At 44.6% G+C, this 21430-nt stretch overlaps 1 protein-coding gene across 1 annotated transcript in view; it reads left to right on the top strand.

Moving 5' to 3' along the window:
* The first annotated feature begins 6086 nt into the window (after window positions 1–6086).
* The window catches only part of rab3db (RAB3D, member RAS oncogene family, b), a 60624-nt gene continuing 45280 nt past the window's right edge, over window positions 6087–21430 (top strand). Inside the window, exons 1-2 of the mRNA XM_084329205.1 lie at window positions 6087–6241; window positions 16716–16952. Of these exons, the coding sequence (XP_084185331.1) occupies window positions 16716–16952 (237 nt within the window). The 5' untranslated portion in view covers window positions 6087–6241. The remainder of the gene's footprint in view (window positions 6242–16715; window positions 16953–21430) is intronic.

Raw genomic sequence — 21430 nt, 5'->3', positions numbered from 1 at the left:
GCCTTTCGAATATCCCTCCTAGTTACACACACACACTGTCCTCATATCCCTCCTAGTTACACACACACACTGTCCTCATATCCCTCCTAGTTACACACACACACTGTCCTCATATCCCTCCTAGTTACACACACACACTGTCCTCATATCCCTCCTAGTTACACACACACACTGTCCTCATATCCCTCCTAGTTACACACACACACTGTCCTCATATCCCTCCTAGTTACACACACACACTGTCCTCATATCCCTCCTAGTTACACACACACTGTCCTCATATCCCTCCTAGTTACACACACACTGTCCTCATATCCCTCCTAGTTACACACACACACTGTCCTCATATCCCTCCTAGTTACACACACACACTGTACCCCACACATACATTTAATCAGAGAGGTCAGAGCGCAGGGTTGTCCGCAGTGCAGCGGCCCTGGGGCAGTTCTGGGGTTCAGTGCCTTGCTCAAGGGCACTTAGGCAGGGCACCGTAGATGTAATACCAGCCATCAGTCACCAGCTCAGCTGGAATACACCCTCCTGCCGGGGATCGAACCAGTGACCTTTCGGCCAGCCACTTTACCTCTGGGCCACCTTGCCTTCTATCAATAGAAACTATTGAAATTCTAATTTCACCAGAATAATATTTCAACAGAGTTAAGCACCACAATTATAGTCAGCCATCACCCTAGAGAGTATCGCATCATAACTGTATATAGTCCAAACTGATTTCCTTCTTAACCCTTTCATTACCACACTACTGACGGTTAACCTTTCTCTACCACACTTTAGAAGGTTAACCCTTTTTGATTGATTGATTGAAAACTTTATTAACAGATTGCAGAATGGGTACAGTACAGCTCAATACATACAATTGTTAAGGGGATGCAGACCAGAGAAAGACTTTCGTCTTGTTTACATCAGGGTCCCCCATTTTCAATTCATCGTAACATATATGACATACAGATAGACAGTACTGCTACATCTATACATTTATGACATACCAGATTTGCAAATACAGTACTGTTTGTAATACAAAAAGAGTCCAGAAAAAAAGAGTATATACATTTGACGTAGAAACTGTACATTGGAGGAGGTAGGTGGGGGTGGGGGGGGGGGGGGACTGTACACTGGAGGGGGGGGGTTGGGTAGGAGTGGGGGGGGGGGGGGGACTGTACACTGGAGGGGGGGGGGTTGGGTAGGAGTGGGGGGGGGGGGAGGTTGGGTAGGAGGGGTGGGTGGGGGACACTGTACAACTGTACAAACAAAACTGTACATTGGAATATTGACAAGACCATACTTGGTAATTTACTGTACATTGGAGGGGGTTGTGTTAGGACATTTACAGGGGCCCGTATAGGTGTTTTTTGAGAGTGTTTTTGAAAGTGGGTAGTGATTCACATTCCTTTACAGCTTTGGGTAGGGGGCGTTCCACATTGATTGACGGTTAACCTTCTGTAGTGTGGTAGTGAAAGTATTCATCTGCTTTTGGAAGGAGGACCCTGCTGTGTGCTGTAACCCCTGATCGTCTTGAGAACCTCCATGTGTATCGACCCCTGCTTGTCTGACATCTCTTCTCCCGGATCATCCCCCGCCGAACCCCGCTAACGGACCAAGACGCTTCTCTGGAATTACGGACTGGCTGACGATCACACTAACTCCTCCTTTTCCCCCAAACAGCATTAAAACTGCTGTTATACTTGCTTCTACTTTGTGCCGTGTGTATTTTGTTCAATCCAATCTGGTGACCGCTCATAACACCCCCGAGTCTGTCACACTGTATATAGCCCAAACTGATTTCCTTATTAACCCTTTCATTACCACACTATAGAAGGTTAACCCTTTCACTACCACACTACAGACAGTTAACCTTCCTCTACCACACTTTAGAAGGTTAACCCTTTCACCACCACACTACAGACGGTTAACCTATAAGAGAACAGACAAAAAATACATGGAGGCCAACCAAGTTTTATCAGCGGGGAACCATCTGTACACCTTTATTGATTAGCTCAGTCTATTGAGTGAGGCCAGACACAGCGGTCGGTGCCTGGAGTTTGAATAGGCAGCTTTTAACTCAATTACTGGTGACGCACCACAGGTTCTTTTTAAGAGGACCAGGAGTTGAATGAAGAGAACATTGCTTTGTTGGCCAGCTGGAGGTAAGAGAGAGGTGCTGTCCTCGTTAGGGCAACAATGTGACTGATGGACTGGGCCGGCCATAAGAGGGGGTGGGGGCCTTTCTGGGGCCCAGCTGCTAGGGGGGGGGGGGGGGGGGGCATGGAGGCCAACAATAAACTGATATGAGTTAAGCAGGTTTCGAGGGCCCATTCACTGGACTTTTTCAGGGGCCCAGCCATGTCTATGTCCGGACCTGCTCGGTGCCGACCCTGCATCCTGCTGGATGGCAACCAAAACAGTAATAATGTCCATAGAAAGAGGAGGGGAAGGGAAACGGTTATCCTGAGTCATGCAGCGTTCATTCTCTGACCCACGGTCTGCATCTCCTCAAGGTTCCATCGATTCTGTGTTACATTGTTTTTTTTCTTTTGTAATTTAATGTACAATACTTCTTTACCGTACTTCTGGTTATAATTGAGCACCTCAGATGAAGAACTATATATAAGTATTCATTATAGTGTTGTGTTTAGATTAGATTAGATTAAAATGTATTGTCATTATACAGCGAAAATACATTTGGCATCCAATCAGAGTGCAGATGTAGCAGTAAAGTGCAACAGCAATATACAATGTACAGGTGATTAAACTGGGTACACAATATACAACTTAGTACTACTGAGTGTAGTCCTAATCAGTATGTACAAAGTTGTAGTATAATATGTACAGTGATACAGGTATAAGGACAGTATGGTAGTTAATTCATAGTTTAAGACAGTAGAGGCTGAGTACTTTCTGGTGATATATCACATTCACACTCCAAAGTGATTTGGATTGATTGATTGAAAACGTTAATTAACAGATTGCAGAATGGGTACAGTACAGTACAGCTCAATACACACAATTGTTAAGGGGATGCAGACCAGAGAAAGACTTTCGTCTTGTTTACATCAGGGTCCCCCATTTTCAATTCATAATGACATTTATGACATACACAATATACAGATATACAAATCTAATCTAATCATCTAATCTAAACTAATCATGACATTTATGACATACAGATATGCAGTAGGCCTACTGTTACATTTGTGACATACAAGATATGCAAATATGCAGTACTGTTAAACAGAGATCCTAACAGTAAATATATACATATGAGGGGGAGGGAACTGTACATTAGGAGGGGGTGGGAGGGGGGTTCAGACATTTACGGGGGACAGTTTAGAATTGCAGCCTCCCGTAGGTGCTCTTTGAGAACGGTTTTGAAGATGGGTAGGGATTAAAAAAAATTTATGGCTGTGGGTATGGCGTTCCACATTGATGTGGCTTAATTGCGAAACGTGTTTAGACCCTTGGATTGATTTGAAAACTGCAAATGCATGGCCTGTCCAAAAGATATTTCAAAACAGACTTATGGTTCTTCTGTGCCAGAGTTCAATTTGTCAATTTGTGGTCACATGTGTATAATCGTTTTTTGGAGACTGCAACGAGGAAGTCATTCAATGTTTCTTGAGGAAGTAAATACAAATCTATTTGTATAGTTGTTTTATATAAACAAAGCATTACATAGGGCTTTACAAGAAACAAGATGAAGAGAAAAGGATCACAGAACAGTCAGAATAAGTAGTTTTGCGTGTGGGGAGCCTCCTCCACGGCTGTTCCTGATCATAGAGATGCTGTAAGAAAGGTCATAAGTAATCTATAGTCGTGTCCCAAGGCTTCGCTGGCACCAGGAAATAGCACTCAGTTAACCCCAGAACCAGTCTGTCCACTGCATGATGTCACAGTAGGGTGAAGTAAGAAAATGTTTTAAAGAGATGCTTTACTCAGGTAAGCGAAGTGCACAATTTTCTCACCAGAGCCAGTGTAGCAGATGTGAGCCATCCTGCTTTTAACAGTAAAGTAGGAAAGGGTTCATTTAGATTCAGATTCAGATTCAGATTACTTTATTCACCATATTGTACAGGTACAAATGGAACGTGATTTGACATTTCAGTGCATGATTATTCACAAATAGGGACAACAAATAATAATAATGATAAATAAATAAGTGCAAAACAGGACAGAACAGTGAGACAACAATAAGACAGTAAAGTGCAGTGGTAGTGGTAGGGGACATGGATACAGTGCAGCATAGTTCAAGTCCAGCAGAAGTCCAGCCCTAGCAGCTCGCCATAGAGGGGGGGTGGAGCAGGGGGACACCTGACTCGTTAACCAGGCGAGCCGCTGAGGGGAAGAAACTCAGTCTGTGGCGGGACTTTAGTGTCTTGGGCAGCCGAAGCCGCCTGCCGTGGGGGAGCATGTTGAAGAGGTTGTGACATACAGTAGGTGCCACACAGTGGAACGATCTCGACATCAGTGTCAAACTGACAACCAATCTGAGGTCTTTTAAGCAGCAGATAAAAAGAAAAGGGTCCTCTATAGAGGGTCATTAGTATAGAAAAGAGGGAGCACATGTTGTTGTGTATGTACGGTATATGTCATATTTCATATGTTTTGTATTTGTCACGATAAACGTGTGTGGCAGTAAGCGGGCTGCGAGTTAAACTCACGTCCCCATAACAGGGTTAAAAGACACATAGATACGGTACCCAGGAGTGAATTCCCCTCTTAGTGCAGCGGCCTGTGTCGTCGCCCGCACGGCATGGGAGACCCGTGTTTGAAACTCCCTCTGGGCATCGACATTTAACACAACGCAAGAGGAGTCACTTACGATCTGTCACACATGTAGGAAACACAATTGTGTATATTTAATGAATCGGTTAGTCGACAAAGTCCTGTGTGGCTGTGAGTCGACATGAGCACTCCTTTGTCTGAATACGGACTCGGTATTGACACAGAAGCACGTGTCAAGGACTGTATGGAATGGGCACAGAAGCACACAGGTATAGGGATCAGCATGGAGAGATTGCGAAGAAAATTCATCCAATTTCTGGAATTCCTCAGTTGTGCTGTGATTGTGAATAGGCTACTGTAGTGACACACAAGGAAGTGTGTGAAACAATAAAGTGTTCCCCCTTCCTCCCTCATTCCTCGTCCACATAAGGAAATTAACTGTGTGTGTGTGTGTGTGTGTGTGCATCTGTGGTATTACAGAAACCATTCTGCATATTAAAGGCACACCGTGCACCTAAAAACAATGCTGATTTATTTTGCCCATAATCTCACACACATCCAAAAACTGTTTTGCACACATTGATGTAGTTTGACAGTTACTGAGATGGTTTGAATAATGGCCACCAGTGATGTCATCGTGGCCATTGAATCCTTGTGTTGTGTTAATTACAGCTCAATGAACGGATAATGGTAGCCGTCCCTATAACCCCCTGCACCTACATGATGTCATTGAGCTGTAATTAGCACAACAATGTCCCAGATAACATCACTCGTTTGTCAGTAACTGTCAAACAACTGTGCACAACTGTGGCGTTTTTGGATGTGTTTATGTGCAAAATAAATAATAAGCATTGTTTATTGGTAAAGTGCCCCTTTGGATTAATCATCCTGAAATCTCACCTTGATTTAGGACACAGCGTGGATAGTGATATCAGCTTAATTTCAATGATATACATGTATAGAGGCCCGCCATTATCAAAAGGATAAAAACACAAGTAAGCTTACAGCTTTGCAGTTAGATGAAAGATCAGCTCTGCAGTTAGATTGCACGTGTTTATATAAATAAATTATGAATCTTGTCAGACTCTCAGGACAGTTCTTCTCTAGTTGTACTATCAATCATCTGTATCTGTCTGTCTGCCTAATCTGGCTGATCAATAGTTGGATATGCACCCATACGCGCTGTAGAAAGATGCAAAAGGAATGTATATCATCACCAGAGAGAGAGACGCGCACTGAAGAGAGACACTGAGGATCACACAGTCCAGCCAGCTCACTGCCAGCGTTCTTCCTTTTCACTGAGGGTCGCTCCTAGTTTGTACACAAGCGAGATCCGGGAGCTTTATCATTCCGCAAGCGCTCAGAGGAAAACACACCGGGCTGCTGCTGTGACAGGGAGGCGGACTTCTTGAACTGTGTAGGTAGCAGGTTCTCTGACGATTCGTCTGAAAGGAAATACCATTGTCGGCGACTAAAGACGTCTCCTTTTCCCCACAACAAGAAGGTAAGTTGCGAGTTAGTTTGTTCACTGTTTTCCCCCTGCAGACAGTGCAGACTCCGGACCAGCCAGCCAGTCTCTTCCAGGCTAGACACCCGACTTCCTCGATGACAAAATGATAATTTTCTGCTTGGGCAAATACAAGTCAAAGTTCCATATGGCTGTGAGGCGAGCGGATAGCCAATTCTGTATCCTCTCTGACCTGGCTGTATCCACCATAATAATAAAAAAATTCACTTTTTTGGTTGGTCGATTTACAATATCAAACATTGTCCATTATGATTTATTTTATTTTATTACAATAAGCAAGCAATTGTCCATTATGATTTATTTTATTTTATTACAATAAGCAAGCAGGCTAGCCTGCCTGGTTTAAATATACTCCTAAGCTGACTAGAGCAGTATTTCATATTTTTTGGCCCGAGATGTGTCTTCTGGTGTTGATATTGTGTAATAAGTGAAATATAACTACTCTCCCAACTTGTGCAGAACATATTTTGTTGTGGTCATCATCATCATCAGCCCTCATATAAAGAGGCAACAACAGGTGACAGCTGCCAAATCAAATCAATAGGGTTAATTTCCTGTCTCCGTCCAGGCTTCTTGCTCAGCAAACAGTGGCAGCTGAGGGCCCTGCTGCCATAATCACTTCTATTAGTTATTATACTGGAGGTAATGCATCTCCAACGCATCATAAAATAGGCCCCCGGCCCATTCTCATTCCAAATAGTGTTGTTGAGTGACTCCCACGTTATATTCCTTGTAAATTGCAACTGGTGGTTAAGGGTCATTTAGTTTTTTGTTTATCCATCCCATGTTTGTTTAATTAGAGCGAAGGCAGGTTGTACTAAAATTCGGACACTTTTATCACCATGAAATCACTAACATGGTACTGTGTAGACGCTATGTTCTATGTTTGTCTGTTGGAGGGAATTTAATTTCCTTGATATTCTCAAGCAGCGGTGCCAATGTTCTCCCCCACGGGCGGCCGCCGCTGCTAGGGGATACCGGGGGAGACGCTGTAAACAAACAAGAGGATGGCGGGGGGGGGGGGGGGGGGGGGGGGGGTTCTCTGGCCCATTAGAGATGTGCATGTGTGGCTGTAATGGAAGACGATGTGATGTCCAACCCTTCATCACTCAGACTCATCACTCTCTCTGTGATGTGGTGTGATCTGATGCTGTTTGATTGATTGATTGATTGAAAATTGTATTAACAGATTGCAGAATGGGTACAATACAGTACGGCTCAATACACACAATTGTTAAGGGGATGCAGACCAGAGAAAGACTTTCGTCTTGTTTACATCAGGGTCCCCCATTTTCAATTCATCAGGACATATATGACATACACGACATACAGATAGACAGTAGTACTGCTACATCTAGACATGTATGACATATCAGATTTTACAAATACAGTACTGTTTGTGATACAAAAGGGGTCTAAAAAAAGAGTGTATTTGAGGGGGAAGAAACTGTACATGGAGGAGGTTGGGTAGGCCTACACTGTAAGAAAAAAAGCTGCAAGAAAACGGTAAATGTCTGGCATCTCTTCGGTTCAAATAACAAACTCAGCAAGACCGACGGCTTCTCAGTTACAGTGGGTGACAATATTGTCACAAGGAAAGATGAAATTACCTACCTGGGTTCCATCCTAGAGGCTAATCTCTCCTGTGACAAAATGGCATCCAATGTAATAAAAAAAGTCAACCAACGAACTCGATTCTTGTACCGGATCTCCTCTCTGGTAAACAAGAACACCCTGAAGACTCTGGCAGGAGCACTCATTCAGGGGTACTACGACTATGCTTGCACCTCATGGTACCAAAGCACCTCAAAGGCGCTAAAAACAAAATTACAAACATCTCAAAACAAACTGGTCAGACTACTGCTTGACCTTACTCCTAGAACCCACCTCACCCTGCCCACTTTGACAACCTAGGATGGCTTAGAGTAGACGACAGAGTACAACAACTTGCAATGGGCCTGGTCTACAAGATACACTACACGACCAAGGTACCCATGTACATGTCAAAATACTTCCCAAAGGTCAGTGAATACCACGATCACAACACCAGAGGGAGCTCCACAAATCATGTTAAACCCAGATTCGGCTCAAATAAGGGACTAAACACGTTTCGCAATTATGCCACATCAATGTGGAACGCCCTACCCAAAGCTGTAAAGGAATGTGGATCACTACCCACTTTCAAAACCTCTCTCAAGGGACACCTACGGGAGACTGCAATTCAACACTGGCCCCTGTAAATATCCTAACCCAACCCCCTCCAATGTACAGTCATTTACCTAGTATGGTTTTGTCAATAGTTCAATGTACAATTGTGTTTGTTTGTACAGTGTCTCCTCCCCCCCCCCCTCAATGTACAGTGTTACTTGTTTATACAGTGTGCCCCCCGCCACCCCCCCCCCCCCCCCCAACCACCTCCAATGTAAATTACCCAGTATGGTTGTCAATATCCCAATGTACCCAACCCCCCCCACCCAACCTCCTCCAATGTACAGTTTCTACGTCAAATGTATATACTCCCTTTTCTTGACTCCTTCTGTATCACAAAAAGTACTGTATTTGCAAATCTGGTATGTCATAAATGTATAGATGTAGCAGTACTGACTATCTGTATGTCATGTATGTCATATATGTCTATATGAATTGAAAATGGGGGACCCTGATGGAAACAAGACAAACGTCTTTCTCAGGTCTGCATCCCCTTAACAATTGTATGTATTGAGCCGTACTGTATTGTACCCATTCTGCAATCTGTTAAATAAAGTTTTCATTCATTCATTCATTCATCAATGATTGCCAAATACTTACTGTCAAATTACAGTAAAATAAAATACATTTACAGATTACAACCTTTATTTAATGGTTAATATTTTGATAAAAGGTAATTTACTGTATTTGTATGGCATTTACACTTAAAGTAGAAAAACAAAAGTAATCTGTAAAATAATACAGTGAATTTCCCATGAAAAAACATTTCTTTTTTACAGTGTAGGTGGGGTGGGGTGGGGTGGGGGACGGGGGTTGGGTAGGCGGGGTGGGGGGGTAACTGTACATTGGAGGGGGTTGGGTTAGGACATTTACAGGGGCCAGTTCATAGTGTTAATCCGTTCTGTTGCACACACTCTGTCCTCCATGTGCCTCTACATCGTGTGTGTGTGTGTGTGTGTGTGTGTGTGTGTGTGTGTGTGTGTGTGTGTGTGTGTGTGTGTTATATTAGTCTGTCCTATAACTTGACTGTTGTCCTGTGTCCCATGCAGTTTAATGACATGCCTTGATAGTTCATGATGAGTGCTTTAATTTTGCATGTAAAAAGTGATTTCTGAGATATACGTTTATATAAGACGTTTATTATATATATATGACATAGATGAGATGTACAGTATGTATATATTTTCCACATCTGTTTGAATATACATTATATACCTGCATACAGTATAACCAATATAACTTTATATGATAGCATGTAATGCTGTATATACCGTGTAAATACACACACATATAATATATATTTACCGTATATATATATTTATCCACATCTGTCTGAATACACCTGCATATAATCCTTTTTAAATACATGTATACTATATCTATATCAGTACATATCCCTTACCTACTCTTACTAATTATACCGCTGGCCAGTATGACTTATACTACCATAGTGTCTTCATACATGTATCACTGTACAATAACATAACAATACCATAACACTGTACATACATTTGATTAGCATTTTTATATTTATATTTATATTTACTATAATTGTAACGGATGGTATCGTGAAGCGCAGTCACGAAGTGACTGGGGCGAGTAGCGGTGCTATGGGTTAAACTCACTCTCGTCCTCAAAAGACACATAGACACGTTACAAAGCAGTGAGTTCACCTCTTGGTATAGAGGTCTGTGCTGTTGCCCGCGGCGTGGGAGACCCGTGTTCGAAACTCCCTCGGGGCATCGAAGTTTAAGGTGACGATGTGACAACCGTTATATATACACTCATATATATATTCTATATAGTTTAATCATCTGTACACATTGTATATTTATATTGCACTTCACTGTTGCATTTGCACTCTGGTTGGATGCCAAGTCCAACTAAGGCCTAACAAAAATAATGGTTGGTTTCAGGTTGCCGACCGGCCGGTTAACCCTTTCACTGTGACAATACAGAAGGTTAGCCCTTTACTATCACACAACCGACGGCGATGCTCCATCATTAGCATCATTAGCTCCGCATCCGCGGAGCTAATGATGCTAATGATGGAGCATCGCCGTCGGTTGTGTGATAGTAAAGGGCTAACCTTCTGTCGTGTGGCAGTGAAAGGGTTAATTAAATAAAGAAATTCCCTATCCATAGTCGCCGTGGGAAAGAATTAAAAAAAAAAAAAAAAAAAAAAAAATTCCCTACCTACCCATGGCCAAACTGACAACCAACCTGAAACCAACTATTATTTTTGTTAGGCCTAACTAATGAGACCTTCTTGTTTAGTTTGCCTGCCGACTCGCTCTGTCAACGTGTGTGACATGTGACAGGTTTAACCCCCCGGGATTAGCCCGTGCCGACAAGAGCACGGGAGCAAGGAACACAACATGGCTTCTTGTGGACGGATCAATCGCGCACAGTGTTTGGTGGGACTACGCGCGGCTCAATGACCCCGATGTGTCATGTGATATGAGATTATATACAGCCGCCATTCGGAGAGATTTGACCGTTGACCAGTTGTACGAATACGATATATTCTCGATTTCCCTTTTGAAGGCAGACCCTCACATGGACTATATTATCCACAGAACCCTTTGAGTCGGAGAGGAATGTATTTAAAGGGCGTAAGCTTGTGATTGAGCACATGACCTCACATGCCAGGCTACTCTGACTGTTTATGTTTGGGTCTGTTCGGAGGTGCAACAACCCTTTCACTACCACACTACCAAATGGTTAACCCTTTCACTGCGACAATACAGAAGGTTAACCCTTTCACTGCCACATGACAAAGAGTTAACCCTTTCACAACCACACTACAGAAGGTTAACCCTTTCACTACCACACTACAGAAGGTTAACCCTTTCACTACCACACTACAGACGGTTACTCAGGTAAGAGCCAGTGTAGCAGATCATGTGAGCCATCCTGCTTTTACATTTACATTTACATTTAGTCATTTAGCTGACGCTTTTATCCAAAGCGACTTACAAGTTCTGTACGACAAGCCATCAGGAAGGGCACAACTCTATCAGCTGAGCAACAATGTTCATCAAAGTGTTGAGTGCTACAGTGTAGGTTAGTTTATTAGGACAAGTGCATGACAGTACGGTTAGTTAGGGTTAGATTTTTATTTTTATTTTTTTTAATTCAGATAATGGTTGAAGAAGTGCGTCTTTAGTCGACGGCGAAAGATTGGACGTGATTCGGCTGTCCTAACTGGGGTGGGTAGTTCATTCCACCATTGTGGGGCAAGGACTGAGAATAGGCGACTTCTCTTTGATGACCCTCCCGGAGCTTGGATAGGAGTAGGTCTGAGGCGGCCAGAAGATGCAGAGCGTAGGGGTCTTGAGGGTGTGTAGTTAGAGACCATTGACCGGAGGTAGGCGGGAGCGGTTCCCTTTGCCGCACGGTATGCTAGGTCGAGGGCCTTGAAGCGGATTCGTGCAGCAATGGGGAGCCAGTGCAGGTCCCTAAGAAGTGGGGTGACATGGGCCGACTTCGGTAGGTTTGAGATCAGGCGGGCCGCTGCGTTCTGAATGAGTTGAAGAGGCTTAGTGGCAGTGGCCGGGAGGCCAGCGAGCAGTGCATTGCAGTAGTCGAGGCGGGAGATGACTGTTGATTGGACGAGGAGTTGGGTGGCTTCTTTTGTCAGGAAGGGGCGTATCCTTCTGACGTTGCTCAGGAGGAATCGGCAGGTTCTGGTTGTCGCTGCGATGTGAGCAGAGAAGTTCAACTGGTCGTCGAGGACAACACCAAGGTTCTTGGCGGTCGGGGACGCGGTCACAGCTGCATTCTCGACTGTGATTGAAAGGTCGGTTAGGGGGGAGGATTTGGCCGGCAGGTGGAGCAATTCTGTTTTGCTTAGGTTCAGTTTGAGGTGGTTGGACGTCATCCAGGCTGAGATGTCGGACAGACAGGCCGAGATCCGCACAGAGACGTACTTTTAACAGTAAAGTGGGAAAGGGTTCATTTACATACATACAGTACAGTAGGTGCCACACAGTGGAATGATCTCGACATCAGTGTCAAACTGACAACCAATCTGAGGTCTTTTAAGCAGCAGATAAAAGCTGGTCTTTTAGAAAAGGTTCCCCTATAGAGGGTCATTAGTAGTGATGCACGATATATCGGCCGATATGGCAGTTTTTTTACACATCGGTATCGGTCCGATATCAAGATTGGGCCGATATAAAAAATTGGCCTTAAATAGTTTTTAAATATCAGTCATTTCTGAAAATAACGTACAAAAAAAAAAAAAAAATGCTTTTTGGAAAATAGCTCTTTATTTGATTATCATAAAAAAGTGTTTTCTATACAGAGATATCGACATCGGTAAATATCGGTATCGGCCAGAACAGCAATATTAATATCGGTTATCGGTATCGGCAACCATTTTCACATCGGTGCATCACTAGTCATTAGTATAGAAAAGAGGGAGCACATGTTGTTGTTGTGTATGTACGGTATATGTCATTCATATGTTTTGTATTGTAATGTAACGTATTAACTGTTAATTGTAACAGAGCATTTAGAACACCAGGCGTGGATGGTGTTAGATGGCACAGGCTGATATTGGGCCCACGGCAGGTTGAAGGTTAGCGGCAGGCAGACCTCCGCTTATTCCACGTCGTGGGCTCATATTCTCCAATAATACATAATGAGCTGTGTCATTTATTTTATCGGCCCCGCGTGACCCCTGCTGACTCACTCACACACACACACACACACACACACACACACACACACACACACACACACACACACACACACACACACACACACACACACACACACACACACACACACACATACACACGCACACACACACACACACACAAAAACATAATATTACACACATGCATACATACTAGTACACACACAAGCCGCACGCCATCAGTGTATAAGTAAGGACCACTTAGTCGCCCCCTCATATCGTACACCCTAATTACCCCAGAATAAACATGGACACAGAGACGGCTTCCACTGAGGCCTTTCTATTCCACACAATAACAAGGCCTCATTATCCCTCTGTTTTAATTATCTCCTCTCTGTTCCTCTCATCTTCCTCTCCTTTCTCCTCCTGTTGTCTTCCTCTCCTCTCTCCTCCTTTTTATGCTCTCCTCTAGTCCTCTTAGTCTTCATCTCCTCTCCTCCTCCCCCCCACCCTCTCTCTCTCTCTCTCTCTCTCTCTCTCTCTCTCTCTCTCTCTCTCTCTCTCTCTCTCTCTCTCTCTCTCTCTCTCTCCTCTCCTCTCCTCTCCTCTCCTTGTAGCCCATTGTAGTATGATACATCTATCCCGGTCATGGGATGTCCATCTGTCCAGTTAGGAGCTGAGTAAGCTGGCTGATGGGACCACTAATGGGTCTGGCCTGCAGCTGTGAGTCCTGGTCTGGTATCAGTGAGGCAGGGCTGAGTTGCTTTTATTGATCAGCCGATGGGGGGGGGGGGGGGGGGGGGGGGGGGGGGGGGGGGGGGGGAGAATAGTGAGAGCCAGAGTGGGAGGAACTCTTTTCACACACAGGCCACATGGTCCTTCTCCCCTCTTCTTCCTCCTTCTCCTCCTCCTTTTCCTCTCCCCTTTCCTCTTCTTTCTGCTCCTTGTCCTCCTCTCCCTCTTCCTCCTCCTCTCCCTCCCCTCTGCCCCTCCTCCTCTTCCTCCCCTCCTCCCCCCTCTTCTGCCCCCCCCCCCCCCCTCCTCCTGTGTTGTTTGACTGACAGTAAAAGCTCTAATCATGGTAAATCTACACCTGCCCTTAGGGCCAGATGCTGCTGATGTGATTGGCTGTCTTTCAGTACAGGAGCAGCTGGCAGTAGGATATTATCTCAAAGCTGATCTAAGCACAGTAAAGCGTCTGTTTTTAATGTTTTTCTTCATAGGAATACGGCTCGTGATATCAATATGATAGGTCTTTGTACTAGGAATAGAATACACAATTGTGTTTATTTTAGCTTGTATTGTGTGCTTATCGCTTATGGTTTTATCTTTAGATTTTGTGTATTATATTTCTGGCCTATTCTTTGCCGTGTGGTGCTGACGTCGACAGACACTGGTTTCCCCCTGTGAACGACATTCTTAGCTCATCTTATACATAGATTAGGTGAATATGGTGAATATGGTGAATATGGTGAATATGGTGAATATGGTGACGTGGTAATGAATTTGGTTTGGTGATTGATTTTCAGACGTGGAAAGTAACTAAGTACTTTTTCTCAAGTACTGTACTTAAGTGCAATTTCAAGGTACTGTACTTTTGTTCCACTACATCTCAAAGGAAATATCCTAAGTTTTTACTCCACTATGTATCTAAAGTCTGCAGTTAGTTACTGTATCTGAAGAAAGAAGACGCGTGCGGCGCCGGCTAGGTGGTGCAGTGGGCAAGGCGCTCACCACCAATGCGGGAACCGCTGGGTTCGAGCCCAGCTCTCCGCATTGCTATCAGCTTGGCTGGTCGTTCATACTAACACAATTGGCAGTATTAGGGGGTGGGAAGCTGATGGGTGGGGATCGGACGTTGTGGACAGCGACTCCTACAGGTCGGTTGGTGCGCCTGCGCAGCAGAATCAGGAAGCGACGGGGGCGGCGTGCCCTCCAAACGCAGACCCCCGCCGCTGAGAGATCGCGCTGTGCAGGTGAAAAGATGCGACGGCTGCTTCCTCGAGTACCGGAGGGGACACGTGATGCAAGGCTTCGTCCACATTGCAGCCGGCCAGTGGGAGGCATGGTCTAACAACGTTCGAGACAGGGGAGGGTAGAATTGGACGATACGAAATTGGGATGGGAGAAAAATAGAAAATGGGAGAAAAAGTCGATAAAAAGAAAGAAAGAAGACACGTCTTGCACTATATGAATGCACTATTTACCATACAAGACGTGTAATAATAAGCTGATATACAGCATGACGTTTAAAGGTTAAAGCCTCTGAATTTGATCAGAGACACCATAACCTTTACACGTTTACATCCGGCACTATTCAAATACCAATACCAGAACCTCATACAGAACCTGACTTTTTGATACTTAAAAACATTCAATATCAAATACTTTTGTACATTGACTTGTTTCGTATTTTGATAAGGGGACGTTCACTTATACTAGATGACTATTCTATCTGTGTGTTTCTACTTTTACTTAAAGTAAAAGTAATAAGTAATAATCTTGAACATTTCCAAATAAATAAACTTATCTATATTTTGCCACTCTCCATCACCAACTTATATAACACAATAGTGGTTTTACCTTTAGACCTTTCAGAAGTATTCTGTTGTTATTCTGTTGCTATGGGAACAGCGTCTGGCCCATGGTTATTTCCTGTCAGCAACTATAATAACAGATATTGCAATAGGAAATACAAACGGGGCATATTTAGAATGTTTATGTTGTCAAGTCAGAAAGGGTCGATCCCCAGTTCATGAATGCTTTTACATTTGCTGTTCTAAACACTGGTGCACAGGAAGTAATGTGTTTTATTTTCTTTACGTCACCTGCAGCAACAGTGGTTTGTGTTAAACTTTGGAATGAATAGAAGACTAAACTCTATAGTTTAAACATTTTCCATTTCCTTTCAAACCTTTATTTATACTTCAAATCACAACAACATGTCAAGAAGGAACGAAGACAAACAAATAGATGAACTAAAACAGGTCAAATTTGATAGACGGTGGCTAGAGATCAATGTCCTAAACTCTGCAACAGAGGGGAGAATCTCAATCAATGGAGCTTGTTGTAGGTAATTCCATGAGCTCTGGGCATCAAAGGAAAACACAGCATTAGGGATGCAGCTCGATATTGGCTTTTTTACCGATACCGATATACCGATATTGTCCAACTCTTAATTTCCGATACCGATATCAACCGATACCGATATATGCAGGGTTTCCCCCCCAAAAAACGGAATAATTTCAGGTAATTAACATTACATATATCTTGTTGTGGAATTAACACAACATTATGCATACTTTTGACAATAAATCAAATCAGAATTTGTTCTTACTTGCTTGCCTGGGTAAACAAAGGTTATAGATATTTTTCGATATCACATTTTAATGCCAATATCGGCCGATAATATCGGACATCCCTACACAGCATGCGTGAATTTTCAAGATGGAAAGCAAATCAATAGCAACAGCAATGACTGCTCATCATCACCAATAGATATCGCCAAAATAAACAACAATATACGGATGTTATTATTGATCCCCAGTCAGTGACCCTCAGCCCCCCCCCCCCCCCCCCCTCTCTTTCACCCCCCAGATGGCATCCAATGATTCGCGGCTCCAGCAGCAGCCGTCCCAGAAGGACGCGGCTGACCAGAACTTTGACTACATGTTCAAGCTGCTGATCATCGGCAACAGCAGCGTGGGCAAGACCTCCTTCCTGTTCCGCTACGCCGACGACTCCTTCACCTCCGCCTTCGTCAGCACCGTGGGCATCGACTTCAAGGTCAAGACCGTCTACCGCAACGACAAGAGGATCAAACTGCAGATCTGGGTGAGTGAGGGATAGACGACGTGCTGTCCTGCTTTTTGGATCACGTGGATTTGGACCATTTTAGTGGGCGGTCCATTCCCCTTAGTGTTTTATCTTCATTGAGCCAGTAGGGAGGCTGAGAGGGAGACAGAGTAGGGGAGACACAGGAGAGAAGGTTCTTCATTGAGCCAGTAGGGAGGCTGAGAGGGAGACAGAGTAGAGGAGACACAGGAGAGAAGGTTCTTTATTGAGACAGTAGGAAGGCTAAGAGGGAGACAGAGTAGAGGAGACACAGGAGAGAAGGTTCTTTATTGAGACAGTAGGAAGGCTAAGAGGGAGACAGAGTAGAGGAGACACAGGAGAGAAGGTTCTTTATTGAGACAGTAGGGAGGCTGAGAGGGAGACAGAGTAGAGGAGACACAGGAGAGAAGGTTCTTTATTGAGACAGTAGGAAGGCTGAGAGGGAGACAGAGTAGAGGAGACACAGGAGAGAAGGTTCTTTATTGAGACAGTAGGGAGGCTGAGAGGGAGACAGAGTAGAGGAGACACAGGAGAGAAGGTTCTTTATTGAGACAGTAGGAAGGCTGAGAGGGAGACAGAGTAGAGGAGACACAGGAGAGAAGGTTCTTTATTGAGACAGTAGGAAGGCTGAGAGGGAGTCAGAGTAGAGGAGACACAGGAGAGAAGGTTCTTTATTGAGACAGTAGGGAGGCTGAAAGGGAGAAGGAGTAGGAGACACAGGAGAGAAGGTTCTTTATTGAGACAGTAGGAAGGCTGAGAGGGAGACAGAGTAGAGGAGACACAGGAGAGAAGGTTCTTTATTGAGACAGTAGGGAGGCTGAGAGGGAGACAGAGTAGGGGAGACACAGGAGAGAAGGTTCTTTATTGAGACAGTAGGAAGGCTGAGAGGGAGACAGAGTAGGGGAGACACAGGAGAGAAGGTTCTTTATTGAGACAGTAGGAAGGCTGAGAGGGAGACAGAGTAGGGGAGACACAGGAGAGAAGGTTCTTTATTGAGACAGTAGGAAGGCTGAGAGGGAGACAGAGTAGGGGAGACACAGGAGAGAAGGTTCTTTATTGACAGTAGGAAGGCTGAGAGGGAGACAGAGTAGAGGAGACACAGGAGAGAAGGTTCTTTATTGAGACAGTAGGAAGGCTGAGAGGGAGACAGAGTAGGGGAGACACAGGAGAGAAGGTTCTTTATTGAGACAGTAGGAAGGCTGAGAGGGAGACAGAGTAGGGGAGACACAGGAGAGACGGCTCTTTATTGAGACAGTAGGAAGGCTAAGAGGGAGACAGAGTAGGGGAGACACAGGAGAGAAGGTTCTTTATTGAGACAGTAGGAAGGCTAAGAGGGAGACAGAGTAGAGGAGACACAGGAGAGAAGGTTCTTTATTGACAGTAGGAAGGCTGAGAGGGAGACAGAGTAGGAGATGTCTCAACAAATGCGCATGTTTGTATTAATTAATGATTGTGCCATTATTGCTATCAAATGTAATAATTGTGAATGATTTTCTGTAATGAGTTGTATGTGTATGTATCAAGCATCCTTGACTTCCAGGGACAACGATGTAAATAAGTCATTGGCTTTTTCGTTCCTATCCTTGACAAAAGCAAATAATTATGTGATGTAATGATCTGTATATGTTTAGTTGTCTAAATAAATACCTACCTACCTAGATAGAGTAGAGGAGACACATGAGAGAAGTTCTTTATTGAGACAGTAGGAAGGCTGAGAGGGAGATAGAGTAGAGGAGACACAGGAGAAAAGCTCTTTATTGAGACAGTAGGAAGGCTGAGAGGGAGACAGAGTAGGGGAGACACAGGAGAAAAGGTTCTTTATTGAGACAGTAGGACGGCTGAGAGGGAGATAGAGTAGAGGGGACACAGGAGAGACATTCTTTATTGAGACAGTAGGACGGCTGAGAGGGAGACAGAGTAGAGGAGACACAGGAGAGAAGGTTCTTTATTGAGACAGTAGGAAGGCTGAGAGGGAGATAGAGTAGAGGAGACACAGGAGAGAAGGTTCTTTATTGAGACAGTAGGAAGGCTGAGAGGGAGACAGAGTAGGGGAGACACAGGAGAGAAGGTTCTTTATTGAGACAGTAGGAAGGCTGAGAGGGAGATAGAGTAGAGGAGACACAGGAGAGAAGGTTCTTTATTGAGACAGTAAGAAGGCTGAGAGGGAGACAGAGTAGAGGAGACACAGGAGAGAAGGTTCTTTATTGAGACAGTAGGAAGGCTGAGAGGGAGACAGAGTAGGGGAGACACAGGAGAGAATGTTCTTTATTGAGACAGTAGGAAGGCTGAGAGGGAGACAGAGTAGGGGAGACACAGGAGAGAAGGTTCTTTATTGAGACAGTAGGAAGGCTGAGAGGGAGACAGAGTAGAGGAGACACAGGAGAGAAGGTTCTTTATTGAGACAGTAGGAAGGCTGAGAGGGAGACAGAGTAGGGGAGACACAGGAGAGAAGGTTCTTTATTGAGACAGTAGGAAGGCTGAGACGGAGACAGAGTAGAGGAGACACAGGAGAGAAGGTTCTTTATTGAGACAGTAGGAAGGCTGAGAGGGAGACAGAGTAGAGGAGACACAGGGGAGAAGGTTCTTTATTGAGACAGTACGAAGGCTGAGAGGGAGACAGAGTAGAGGAGACACAGGAGAGAAGGTTCTTTATTGAGACAGTAGGAAGGCTGAGACGGAGACAGAGTAGAGGAGACACAGGGGAGAAGGTTCTTTATTGAGACAGTAGGGAGGCTGAGAGGGAGACAGAGTAGAGGAGACACAGGAGAGAAGGTTCTTTATTGAGACAGTAGGAAGGCTGAGAGGGAGACAGAGTAGAGGAGACACAGGAGAGAAGGTTCTTTATTGAGACAGTAGGAAGGCTGAGAGGGAGACAGAGTAGAGGAGACACAGGAGAGAAGGTTCTTTATTGAGACAGTAGGAAGGCTGAGAGGGAGACAGAGTAGAGGAGACACAGGGGAGAAGGTTCTTTATTGAGACAGTAGGAAGGCTGAGAGGGAGACAGAGTAGAGGAGACACAGGAGAGAAGGTTCTTTATTGAGACAGTAGGAAGGCTGAGACGGAGACAGAGTAGAGGAGACACAGGAGAGAAGGTTCTTTATTGAGACAGTCGGAAGGCTGAGAGGGAGACAGAGTAGAGGAGACACAGGGGAGAAGGTTCTTTATTGAGACAGTAGGGAGGCTGAGAGGGAGACAGAGTAGAGGAGACACAGGAGAGAAGGTTCTTTATTGAAGACAGTAGGAAGGCTGAGAGGGAGACAGAGTAGAGGAGACACAGGAGAAAAGCTCTTTATTGAGACAGTAGGAAGGCTGAGAGGGAGACAGAGTAGGGGAGACACAGGAGAAAAGCTCTTTATTGAGACAGTAGGAAGGCAGAGAGGGAGACAGAGTAGGGGAGACACAGGAGAAAAGCTCTTTATTGAGACAGTAGGAAGGCTGAGAGGGAGACAGAGTAGGGGAGACACAGGGGAGACGTTCTTTATTGAGACAGTAGGGAGGCTGAGTAGGGGTTTGATTCCGCCTCCTCTCTGACTGCTCCCGATGAGCAGGTTGGCACCTTGCATTGTTGCCTCCACCGTCGGTGAGTGAATGTGAGGCATAAGTTGTAAAGCGCTTTGGATAAAAGCACTATATAAATGCAGTCCATTTACCATTCATTCTGTCAATGTTCTTCTTACTGGACCCGTGAGGATCCAACCCAATGCAAACAGACTGAGTCGCAATATAGAGCTCTGAAAATGCCCCACAAATGCCTCTAGGTTGCAATATATGGGTCTCCCCACTGGTGACGTTTTTACACTGACCCCTTCATTCTCTTATTATTATTGTAGGCTATGGTAGCATAGCATGAGCCAGGATCCAATCCTATGTAGTTGTGAGAAGAAATTATCTGGGCATTAGTTAACCTCTATCCCAGGCTGTTCTTCCACTTAGTTCTGAAAGAGCTTTGTGGAAAAGAAAGAGAAAGGGCTTTTGGTCGGTGACACACTCCTCTCACACGTAGGAGAATGTGCTGTTTGTGTACAAACAAACCACACTAAGGGGTGAATTCACAAAGAATGGATTGCACGGTGCTAATAGCACCCTTAACTGCGTGAGGTATCTGCTCTGTCCGCTATTCACTAAAGATATTGCATGGATGAGATACTAGCGCAAACATGCTCATAGGTATGCAATTTGCTCCTGATTTGCTCCAGTGCAGTTGGCTCACGGAGCAGTTTGCACCTGACAGTGCTGTTGGCAGATATCAGGAAGGAGGAAAATAAATCCAAAATGAGGGAGAGGGAAGCTCTTAAATCCAATGCACACGGCGGGCGATTTCTGCCAGGCGACGATAGAATATTATCGCTTCCATTGTTATGAATGAGAGAACCCACACAGCGGGAGACTTTCGAGCGACAATCGTGCAGCAAGTTCACAAAATGAATTTATATGTGCTGCTTAATATAGCCTACATAAACAAATGTGTCTGTTTATCG

This window comes from Notolepis coatsorum (genome assembly GCF_963971535.1).
Source record: "Notolepis coatsorum genome assembly, chromosome: 14".
Lineage (NCBI taxonomy): Eukaryota > Metazoa > Chordata > Actinopteri > Aulopiformes > Paralepididae > Notolepis > Notolepis coatsorum.
This window is presented reverse-complemented; position numbering and strand designations above follow the sequence as displayed.